Source organism: Falco punctatus (assembly GCF_963210335.1).
Source record: "Falco punctatus genome assembly, chromosome: 4".
NCBI classification, from domain to species: Eukaryota; Metazoa; Chordata; class Aves; order Falconiformes; family Falconidae; genus Falco; species Falco punctatus.
The window spans coordinates 29,840,721-29,853,051 of record NC_137583.1 but is presented as its reverse complement, the minus strand read 5'-3'; the positions used below and the strand labels follow the sequence as shown (position 1 = coordinate 29,853,051).

General features: G+C 40.5%; 1 protein-coding gene across 4 annotated transcripts in view; it reads left to right on the top strand.

The window, feature by feature from the left end:
- Window positions 1–12,331, top strand: part of SDK1 (sidekick cell adhesion molecule 1) — a gene marked incomplete at its 3' end in the record, with an annotated part of 406,390 nt that overhangs the window by 270,160 nt on the left and 123,899 nt on the right. For all 4 annotated transcript variants that reach the window (XM_080382366.1, XM_080382367.1, XM_080382368.1 and 1 more), the window contains 3 exons: window positions 1,567–1,669; window positions 2,795–2,971; window positions 11,419–11,555. In XM_080382366.1, coding sequence (XP_080238492.1) covers window positions 1,567–1,669; window positions 2,795–2,971; window positions 11,419–11,555 — 417 coding nt within the window. The remainder of the gene's footprint in view (window positions 1–1,566; window positions 1,670–2,794; window positions 2,972–11,418; window positions 11,556–12,331) is intronic.

Sequence of the window (12,331 nt, the reverse complement as noted above, 5' to 3'; positions counted from 1 at the left end):
CATGCTACAGATTGGCACGGCACAGGGCAACTCATGAAATGATTTTGTCCTTCACCATTTGCTTTTGATCTCTGGTTTTGCATTTGTTCTGTGGGGGAAGAGCGTCTGATCCAACGGGTTCACCTGTGTTACTTCTGAGTTAAAATTAAGTGTAACATGGATTTCGTTGCTAATAGGGAATAATGGTCATTGATTTGGGACTGAAAATAATTAAAAACAATGAAGGCGATGATGATAAATACAGAAATGTCATGGCCTTCTCTCCTTTCCTGTACTTGAAGTACTGATTATGCTGCTGATGTGTGGTGCATGTTTGGCATTTGTTAATCCCCAAACTGTGTAAGTTAAATCAGCAACATTTTTCCTTCTGAACCTGGGAATACCTGAAAAAAATACTGACAGTAAATGTAATGGACTTGTGTCATATGGCCATCGTATTACTGACAATATAGAGTTGCTAGACATATCAGGGTGTTGTAAACTGAATGATATCCAGGTGTATGGATCAAGTAAAAGAGATCCTTCCTAATAATTTTTGAATTTTTTTGATTCTTATACATATTAAAGATAGTTCCTGCTCGTTGTACTGCACTGGAGAGGGAAAAGAAAAGTGAATATAACCTAATATTTGTGTAGCAACAGCACCATTATAAAGCTAGAAGGCATACATAGGTACATCAGGAATAATGCTAAAAATTCTGTGCTATTAGAGTTAGCTTTTGATTTTGCTGATGGTTCCTTCTTGTGCATGTATGAGGTATCTCAGTAGACGCTGATTATCTCTGTAGGGATTTGGGACTGATTAACATTATCCACATATCTTCTCTACTCATTCTAGCTGTCTACCTGCTTCAGCTGATGCTATCTGCTGTTGCTACCGTGAGTTAAGCATAATAGAGATCTTTCACACCGGATCTTGTTGCTGTAGTTACAGCAATTATTGTGTTCTAAGTCTCCAGGAGGTGCCTGAATAAAGATGTTCTGAAACATCTGAGTAAACAGCATATCTATCTTCTATGGAAAATTCAGGCTACCAGAAGCTCCTCCTCCTCTACCCTCTTTTCTGGATTTGATGAGATTGTAGGGTACCATTTCAGTTTTCCTCTTTCTGGGTATTTTTTTCTAGCGTACTCTTTGCACAGATTTTTCTTTCGTGGTGTTTTTGTTTTCCCTGCTCCAAACAGTGTGACAAGTTTCCTGACTCAGTGTATGTTTGGGTTCATTCATAACGTGTTATGAACGTACCTGCTGCTTTACGGCTTAGGGAGCTGCCGTAGGCGCTTACCGCCAGGCAGGTGAGGGTTAGTACAGCTTTAGCACGCTTCCTACCCAGGTCACTGCTGGCTCAGACTCATGCCCTCACTGCTTTTCCTTCCTTGCATCCACAGCGTACTACCTCTTCTTGGCGCGGTGACATTAAGAGGGAGGGGAGCTTTCACCGCAGAGACTTGAAGAAGAACATCCTGCTTGCTTGGAGTGACAGATGTTCAGTTGCCTGCTCTCTGAGTGAATACCCAAGTCAAAATGCTGTAATTTCACCTGAACTATGGCTTGTGTTCCTTTCAGATCGCACGTTCATTGTTCAGCCTCCTGAGGACAGCACTGTGATCAAAGGAACTACAGCCACTCTGCGATGTGAAGCGACTCATGATCCTAGAATTTCAATCAGGTTGGTGGTGTCAGTTCTTATTTGTGTAGTTTATCCCAGCTTAATTTTCTAAGCTATATGAATAGCATTAGGTGAAAAGTTTCAGGACCCCAGATTTTAACACCAGACCCCTGATTACTGCATTATAAGGTTGTACACTGTATCATTAATCATATAAATCCCATCTTCTATTTCAGCCTTATGTATTATTTACAATGAGCTATGTTCCACTTCATGACTTCAATATAGCCTTCCATGATTTTACTGTCAAGGTTAATACACTATCAATAAAACCAACTTGTCAGAAGCTGATACTTAATGAGAGTAAAAGCCAAAGAGAAGGAATAGGATTTCAGAAGTGTTTACATTGGGGTGCATGAAAGCCACACAAGGCGTGCCTGTGTTCTTGGAAACAACTCAATAACTTGGGGCTATAGTCTGCTCCAACTGTATAAAGGAGAACAGAATTTGTCTCAACTATTAAAATTTACACTAGAGCTCTTAGAGGATGCTCGTTGGCCATGAAAACTCATGTAGTCTGAAAGCAATACGAGCAAAAGAAAATGCAAGGAACAGCTTGGAAGGTGCTAGAAGGGTCAACTGAGGAAAGAACTTCGGAAAGAGAAATGCAGGTGTAAGAATGCCATGTAGAGATACTTAGCTGTAAGACTATGGGCTGTAGATATCCCTGTTGAGTGTTGATGTGTGTGTTGTGATAGCTGAGCTCTAATAAACCTTGCCACAGCAGTTTCAAGATGTTACTGATTATGGCAGTCTAGTCTCATTACAGTCTTAGCAGAGATGGGCCAACACCTCAGCTGTTAATTGCAGAGTATGACGTTCTAGGTTAAAATGCCGATGAAGGTGAACTTAAGAACTTGGACATTTATGAATACTTCACCTTTTCCATGTAAAATATAAAGTACTGTTTATTAAATATATAGTATCTGGTATGCAATTACATTTCTCATTCCGATCACAGATCTAAAACTTAATTTTTTAAAAGGCCCTGCTCCTGAAAGTAACTGTAGGGGCCTGTCATTTTTAATGTTTGGTTACAGAAGCTGATAACTTACAGCGCAGTTCAACTGAATCTGTTTTGAAGTTCTTGGGAGTAATTAATAACTGAAACGTTGTAATACTCAGGTATCTTTGGAAGAAGGACAGTGTTGTAATAAATCCATCCAGCAGTTCCAGGATCACTGTAGAGAAAGATGGAACCCTCCTCATCAGCCAGACATGGTCAGGTGATATCGGAGACTATACCTGTGAGGTCATTTCTTTTGGAGGAAATGACTCCAGAACGGCTCGACTAGAAGTGATGTGAGTACTCCGTCTGAAATACACACTACGCTTGGTTTCAGATACCCTTGGGCATTTCTCTGGCATTTCATTCTAAGTGATCTGGAGAGTCTGTAAGTTTGATTTTCGGTGTGGAGGTTTTTGAAAGGCAAATAAGCCTGGTTCATTCCTAATTAAACTGCCTTGAAATGTCCTCCCTTTTGCATACTGCCATGCTGCTGGGGCCTCCAAGTAACTGGAGCCTTGGAAGTTACTTCCAAGTAACTGCATCTGTCTGAACCACTACGTGTAGATACCCATCTGGTTGGGTGATGGAGCTCAGGAGATAACGATTAAGAGATGGCAACCCACTTGAAGCCAGTAACAAGTGGACTACTGCAGGGGACTGTAAATGGGACATGCCCTGTCCAGCATCCTTATCAGTCATCTGGAGGAGATGTTGGAGTACATGCTCATGAAGTTTCTAGGTGGCACAAAATAGATGGGGGACAGTTGATACACTTGAGGGCAGGGGCACCATTCAGAGGAACTTAGGCTGAGAAATGGGCCAGCAGGACCCTTATGAAATTCTAGAAAACAAATGCAACACCTGTATCTGGGGAGGAATAACCTTTTGCAGTAGTATAGCCTGGGCAGTGGCTGGCTGGTGGCAGTTCTGCTGGAAAGAACCTGCGGATATTGGTAGGTGGCAGCTGAACACGAGCCAGCTGTGTGCTCTGGCAACAAAACAGGCTGACAGCATCCTGGGCTATGGTAACACCAGCATGGTAGATTGATGGCCATGATTATCCCCTTTTATTTGACACCGGTTAGTCTACATCCAGAGTACTGTCTCCAGTTTTCAAGACCAGGCTGAATAAACTGGTCTGATCTCATGGCTGACCCTGCTGTCGGCAGGAGGTTGGACTAGAGACCTCCTGAGGTCCCTTCCAACCTGAATCCTGTCATCTGTGCTGTAGTGCGCTCTGAAAATGCCCAGGTGCTGCGCTATGATGTCAAAGTTATAAGAAAATGTTTTCCTCCTTTTAGTATTTTTTTTTCTTTGTTAAACTTACATCAGAATAGCTGGTCCCTGGACAGACATTGCTTACTCCTGCATTCTCTTTATACATACTTTTCCAGGGGAAAAATAGTTTTATGTATGCCTTTCTTTATTCCTAAGGATCTTCAAAAATAAAACCAAGAAAATCTTTAAAGTACAGTTCAATTCTGAAAAAGGATTATAAAAATGTCATTACGGGGTTCCATATTTTCTATTTCTGTCTTTCCACTGGGGTGAAGTGTACTTCCATTTTATTTTTATGACTAAAAGCAACAACCGTGAGTTTGGTACACGTGTGGAGCAGACCAAATGAATAAGAAGGTAATGTTTTACATAGACTTCTTGGGTTTTATTTATTTGAGTAGTGCCACATGCTTTAATTTAACTAAAATTGCATCTGTTTTTGCTGGTCATGCCTGATCTCTCTGAGAAGATGGCAACTTCTGCTGTTGGCAGTGTAATGAGTTTGCCTCTGAGATTTGCTGTGCAGAGGGCTGTTTGATGCAGTGTTATTCTGACAGTGCCAAGGCTAGATCAGATGCCCATTTTCAGAGAGTGGTCATACATTCTTTCTCTAATTAAGCACTCCTCAGCTCTCCTCCCAGAGTGCGTTTTACTGCTGGTTTAAGTCCAAGAGCAGAAGACAATTCAAAATATACTGCTACTATATTGAACCCCAGCTCGTTCCAGTTGTGTTGGCTGGCTCTCCACGCACTGGGGCTGGCTCATAATCCTGTACCTTCACTTCCTCCAATGTTCTGCTGGTCATCGCCCATCACCTGTTTTTCCTGGAGGAATTAAAGAAATATATCAGACCCACTGTTCTGGAGGACTTCAGTAACTGATAAGTCATTCAATCATACCTTGAATTGTGACATTTTATTTCAAAGTAGTGCTGCAGGTAGTGCAATAATGGCAGAGAACATTGCATTCCTTTGCAGCTTTCATCATTATCGTTTGGCTCAGCAGCACAAATCTGTGAGAAATAGAGATACATGATACAACAGAAGTGAAATGAAGAAGAAAATATGTGGAAAGGAAACGTCTGAAGTAAAGCCTAAATTAAATTCTAGCTTGTATACGAATGACAGATCTATAACATTCCCTGTTCTCCCAGATAATTCTCTTGTGCAGAACATTAACAAACAGGGCATGTACATTTCCATCAATGAGCACTTACACTTCAGTGCCTTGAGTAGCACTAATGTCAGACAAATGTTCAGAGGAGGCCTCTCAACAGATTACAGACTGGAGCAGGCTACCAACAGACAATATTGTAGCCTGCCTCGCTTTATCTGACAACTCAAATTGTCTCACCACCTTTTTTTCCCCAAAGAACCAGCATATCCCTCCTCTACCTTTAGGCATGTCAAGAGAAATTTCCAAAGGCACAAATAAGTTTGTTACTGATTTCTATTCAAACTGATTCAATTCAAAAGCATTGACCTTCAGGGTGACCTTCAGTTATTTAATCTCTGAGTGGTCTGGTTTTCTAATCTGAAAAGAAGGAAAGAAAACTTTTTCTTCCTTTGTCTTCCCTTGTTGGACGACAGGCTTGGGGGAAAAGGTACTGTTTCTTGCTAGAAGAGCATGCGCTGATAGCGCAGCATGGTATGCATTGGTGGTGCAAGCAGGATGGATCATTTATCTCACCATGTCTATGAAGAAAAAAAATATTTGAAAAGGAAAGCCAGAAAACTAATGAAGGACTTGCTAAAGTGCAGCCAAAGGTTACCTTGCTCATCAATTTTGCACTGATGGTACTTGGGCACAGAAACTTATTGCTAGTCAAGATACTCTAGTCATTCATTTGTCTTCCCTCTAAATATGCTTATTCTTCATGTACATCACTTGATCTGGTTTGCACGCGGTAAAACATTTTCAAGTGATGTTCCTCTTCTGCAAGACATGGATTTTAATTTTTTACTTTTTTTTTCTTCTAGCAGAGTTTCTTGACTGCAAATACAGAAAGATTTGCAGGTCTTTTGATGACGAGCTTGTGCTACTCTTGCATTCCTGCAAGTCATACAATTTGATCCTGAAAATAATTATATGTTATGAAACATCCCAGCTTCATTTAGCTTTACTTTTATAGTCCTGTAAATGCCATACTGAAATACATTTCAGTATAGAGGGAATATAGTATTCAGTGTAGAGGGAAAAACGTTTGTTCCTAAAGCTGCATGAGCTGAGTTATCAAAATGTATCACTCACCTGACGGGAAAGTCTGCTGATTCCAGCTCAAAGTATCCTGAGGGTTCTCAGTATATATAAAATATGCAGAATTACCGTTATCTATGCCTGATAATAGCTGCTGCTCAATATCTGCCTGTCTGCAGTCCATACTAAAGAACCTCTTTGTTGTATGAACATGACCGAAAAGTATGGTAATGCTGCATTGTTGGAAAATCAAAGCCCTGTACAAGCCTCTGTTATGTCACAACATATAGTAAAATCTTTTAGGCTCTTTGTCTATGCAAAAATATGGGGAGGACAATGTAATACAAAAATAGACAATTTATTCCTGGCAGCAAGTTCATCTTCTTTCAGTTCTTTTTCACCAGAGAAAGAAATACTATTGTTCTGTCATCTTCAAAAGCAGAAGAGGGGAGCTAACCACTTACAATAAACCCCAGTGGGTTGCCAAGAATGCACAGTATCGCCTTTATCATGCATTTATACGTGAATTTTGATACCCTTTTTACTAGAGTATTTGTAATCGCTACTTTTTCCAATTTCTTCCCAATATATCCCATGAAAAAATAGCTTGATTGCTAAAAATAAAATCAGCAAGACCAATGCAGAGTAAAAAATCAAAATCATGCCTTATTACAAACTTGCCTTCATGTGGATCCCATATTCCTCAGTTCCAATAGCCCATCTCTTTTCCTTTCTGTAGGGAGTGAAAACAGGAAGGATGTCAAACTTGAAAATATATTATTCCTTCCTCGTTAGAAAGAAAGCTTCTGTTTATTATTCCAAGCTCTATGTTGAGATGTCATCCAAGAAGTAAGGTTCACTGCTGAGTCTAAACATACTTGATACTCAGAAGATAAATACTTCCGAGAAATACACTGGGAAATACAATTGTGTCTGTTTGTCATTGAAGGTGTATCAGAAATGTAGGTGTTTTTAGCAAAATAAAGAATAAAATTCAAAAGCCTTTCCCAAGTTATCTGTAGATTTGAGTGTGTGCTGACCACCAAAATGAAATGGGAAATAAATCTGTGCGCTTTGGGACTTGGCAAGACTTTAATTTCAAAAATCCACCTCGTTACAGGCCTACGAGAGACAAAAAGCCTCAGAACTCATGGATGCCTTGCGAGAGTCCTTCCTATGTTTAGAAACAGAAGAGGATTCTTTTGCAAGAGAAACTGGAAAGTCTTGAGGAACAGATGATACATTTTTTCATTTAAAACATTATAAACTTTTATGAGCAAAGCCATCAGGGCTGAGTGCTTGGCTAGGCTCAACTTTTTACCACGTTATCAGGTCTAGCAGATGAACCACCTGCTCCAAGTAAGACTTGTATGGTGGACCTGATTTAGGAAATAATTTATGAAATAGGAGCAGGGCTTTTTTATAAACTGACAAGAAAACTTGTTTAATCTCCCTTGCCTTTTTAGTAATCCCCTCTTCAGTCACAGTCTCTCTAATTACCTGCTGTTGGACCATTTTTCTCAGAAATCTCTCCAAACCGTGTCTGGTTTATTTCCCTCAGCAAATAGTCTGCTTTTAGCTAATTTTATGAAACACTCTGTGTGTTTGCTGAGTGAATTTTTCAGCTGCCCTCTGGCAGTGATGAGCTGACTCAAAACATTAGGGTTTCTGTTTTGAACATGTATCATCTGCAACTAGCTAGTATTTCTCTCCCAGATTGCTACAGTGGCTTCAAGTTCTTTTCTTGCAAATCTGCTGTTTTAATTGCTTTGTCAGAGTCCCTTCAGGTCACCTGGGTGGTTATGCCATTAACCCTGGGCTTATCTATCAATTACAGATTTAAAAGTGTTCATAGACATACTTTGCTATTGTACAAAGAAAGTTATGGAAAAGTTGCATCCATGCAACTCTTCAGCAGTAGAGTAGTGAGGTCTTAAGATATTCTATATGGAAAAACCTTCATATATTTCCTGTTTGGGGCTTCAGTCAACAAAAGAAAGATAATAATAATGCTGGAATTAAACTTCCAATTCCAATCAAGGGCTGTCCCGTGCCTGTGTGTTATGGTCCTAAACTTCATCTACTTTCTTGCTCTATCAGAAGCTGGGTAGTTCTAGTCCGAGGTCCTTCTCATCCTGAAGAGCGGTTGGAATTACCATTTCGTGCAACGATGTCTTGGATGTTAGCAGCAAGGAAAAGTAATTCTCTTTTAGGAAAAAAAGCAGCAATGATCTCTTTTGGGAACATGAATATTCATGATGGTGGTATAGGTCTCATTTGTCACTGCTTCCACACAGTATGTGGTAGCAAATGAGAGGGAGAGAAAGTGTAAGTGCTTGCTAAAGTAAGAATTACTATTTATTAATCTCTGCTTTTGTATACTACAAACAGAGAAGTACACTTCTGTGCTTTGTCTTTGTAGTTTTAAATATTTATTTCTGTCCAGGTGTGTTTCTTAGGCACTTGTTATGTTCACCTTGAGGGATTTAAATCTGTAAGCGCCATCTGTTGCTGTTCGGTGTGGACACATATGGCTAAGGAATATGATATTAGTGGAGATAGGTGTACTGGATGGCTGCTGCAGCTCCCACTGCTCAACCTCTGTCTGAACAGAAAGTGCCTGTTTCCTTCACACGGCTGACTGATCACCGGTTTGTGTCAATCTAAAAGAATAACCAATTAAACCCAAATCCTAAGGAAAAAAAAAAAAAAAGAAAAAACCAGAACCCACGTTTGAACTCAGTTTGTGCTTTAAAAAAACATGAAAAGGGGAATGTCCTCTCTTTTCCAAAAGCCTTCTGAGACTCATACACCAAGAAAAAGAGACTGAGCTGCAAAGCCTTTCCTAGTGATGTAGCCTCTGTCCTCAAATGAACTGTTAATTCAGTCCTTCTGAACGTATGGGGAAACAACGTTAGTAAATGCACCCCCTGGAAATATCCTCAATATATTCCAGGAGCGTTTGCTTAGTTCCCAGAAGAGTTGTTACATGGGGATAAGTTTGCTGTGAGCTCACCCTCTGCCACCCCTCCTACATTGCTCCCTGCGTGACCATCATCTCCTGGATTAGGCTGAAGCTACAGCCCATCTCCGAGCTCTTCCCCACAAGGCTTGATGATAAAACAAAACAGAAACTGGGACCTCTGTGAGCCATGCCACAAGACATTTCACTCTCTTTCCTTCAGTAATTTCCGTTGTCAGCTTAATCACGAAAGCGCTTTTCCAACCAGCTTGCTTAGGACATAATGATAAATTGTAGTGGAGGTTTAATGTTTATTATAATTTAATGTTTCATTCAAAATTAAGTAGCACGCTCCTGTAGTCCCTGTGTAAATGGCCATATCTTAAATCCCCACGCCGCACTTTCCAAATGACAGGCTTGCTCTGCCATTTTGCATTGCAGACAAGCTGCCCTCCTACTTTGTTTCCAGGTTCTTCTATTCCCTAAACTTTTTTATCCCAAATTTTTCGGTGCCCTGTTCAAAATCTGCTTCCATTGGACCTGTTCATATGCTTCCCTGTGCCCGATGTTTTTTCTAGCCCAGGAGTGACCACGTCTTAGCTGTCTGTGCAGCAGAAGTCTGGAGCTTGGTTGGTCCATGCCCAGGTCTAAGTGAGAACATAGCCAGCCTAAACTCCTCCTAATCAAGGCATCTTGAGCAAGTGATTTAATGAAGTTAAGTTCTGGATCACACCGTGAGGTGTCATTCCCTGTTTACTACAGAAAGAGCCTGGGGTCACCTTGCTGCTAATGTGGTTAGGCATTTAAAGTCAAACGAGACCAGGCTTTGAGGTTTAGGTTTAGGCTTGGGAAGCGTGGACCCTTCCAGCCTGGTGAGGGGTGGGCAGGTGAGCGTCCCCCGCTTGTGCTGTCCCATTATCTGTGTGTTGTTCTGATCAGTCTTCAGCTCTCCCAGCAACCTTTTGTCTTGGTGCTAATGCTGCAGTGTGTAGTCGTCACAAACATGTAAACAAAAGCATTCACAGTTTTAACAAAAAAATAATGAGATTATTGTCTGGCTCTCCATATGTTCCTCAATCTTCTAGTAGAACCCAAAAGCCAGGACACATTTATTGTTCTGGCTTAAAGCCAGAGTCCGTATTTACTTCTGTGAGTGGCTAAGGAGCTGAGGTTTTTAAATAACTGTAAGCCTTCAGTGGCATGATACATTACAACCAGAAATTATTACATTTTTAAATTAAGCATGTGAAGTACCCCTGTGGCCTCCTGCTCTGACCAGAGTGGATTATCCATGGTGCTTGCTGAGGAAGGGCTCCCCTCAGCTTCCCTGCAGAGGAGCAATAGGTGGAATGGGTAAAAACTGGCCCTCCTTGCTTTTCCTTCACCCTGCGGTCCTTGTCCTCCTGAGGAACCAGGACAGTAAGGAGCAGAAATCAGGCTCAAGTGTAATGGCTGAAGGGTTTATTTTAACTTAATACAGATCAGCATTTAAGGTTTGCAGCAGAATTGAGTTTTCTCACTGCACCAGGCAGCCTCCGACTTTCAGCCAATGAGTACAAATGAAATGTTTTTCCACAAATTGCCTTTATGTAGAGAAATTACACATTTTAATTGAGCTGCTGTTTTATTTTTGTTTTTTAATGTTTCATTTTGTATTTCCGTGGGGTTTCTGCAGGCATTTTCACTACATTTTCTGGTTGGGTGCTTCCAAAAAAATCCTTATTATAGGAAGGAAAGATTCTACCCATGACAGGATAAGCCTGAATCCGCGAGTAAATCAAGCTGTTCTGTAGCCTAAGAATACATATGGTAATTTTGATTAGTAGCTCTATATGGATAGTGTCAATGTCTTCTGCTTCCTTGAGTATGAAAAATTCCATGTTAAATCATATCTCCCATGTGTTTTACTGTTTATACGTATTACTGCTGTCACATTGCTAGGACATCATCGTAAGAAGGGAGAAAAAGTGAGAGAGGAAATTTATTAGCCAACTTGTCTCAATCAAAAGCAGTATGAAAATTGGCTTTTTTCCACACTTAGCAACATTTCCATTAGCTGTTCTAAGCATCAGCCTTGGGACTTTCAGCATAAATTATTTTTTTTTTCCAGATAGGATAAAATTGTGAAGAATTCAGAGATGTCTTTCATTTATTTAATTGTACAATAGCTGCTGGTAGTTTTATATCGATCATCATACGAGTCTAAATGTCGTGTGCCTTTAACTGCCTGCAAGACTGTAGCTGAATGAAATGCAGATTGATTTTTCTGTGCTGTTTTCAATCCCTTTCTCTTTTCCTTAACAGCGAGCTGCCTCATTCCCCTCAGAATCTTCTGGCCACTCTAAATTCCTCGTACAGCCGCAGCGTGATGCTCTCCTGGGTGCGCCCCTTTGATGGAAACAGCCCCGTTCTGTACTACATGGTCGAGCTCTCTGAGAACAGTGAGTAAAGTCAAATACGTTTCAACCTCATGTTCCTCTTAATTATTGAGCCTTCTTTCAGACTCAGCTTTTACCAGAGCTACTAACAATGTGTTACTGATGTTTACCAAATGAGAGGCAGTGTGCGTGGAGGGGAAGCCCTGGGGTTTGCACTCATCTATTCACACGTTGAAAGAGTTAAACAACAAAAACTGGTCTGAGATTGTGGAATTGTTATACAGGGAAGCCTTAGTTCCACCTCTAGCCTTGCCAGCCAGGTTTGAGGCACAACAGCTCATTCCTCAGTGCTTCTATTCAACACCTGTAAAATAGCAGAAGTCAGTTTTTATTTCTTACCATTGTTTTCTTTTGCTCCGGTTTCATAGATACTTTTATGCATTCAGAGCCCAAATTTCACCTGAAAAATGCAGGCAGGCAGGATTATAATATAAGGAACTGATGGTCTGTCAGAGGAACAAACTTAGATGTCAATAGGAGCTATTCTTTTATCTGTATATGGGTTAGTATTTTCTCCTCTTTCCCTAGGTCATCATTTTACACCCTTCTTTTAGCTAGGTGGTTGAGGATCTTTAACTGTAAGATACACAGATATCTTTCCCTAGGTCATCATGTAAGATACACAAATATCTTTCCCTAGGTCATCCTTTTACACCCTTCTTTTAGCTAGGTGGTTGAGGATCTTTAACTGTAAGATACACAAATATTTGTGGGTTAGAAACCTGGCCACCGTGAACTGCCACTTCTGACAATTTTGTCATGCAGTATGTCTGGTCCTT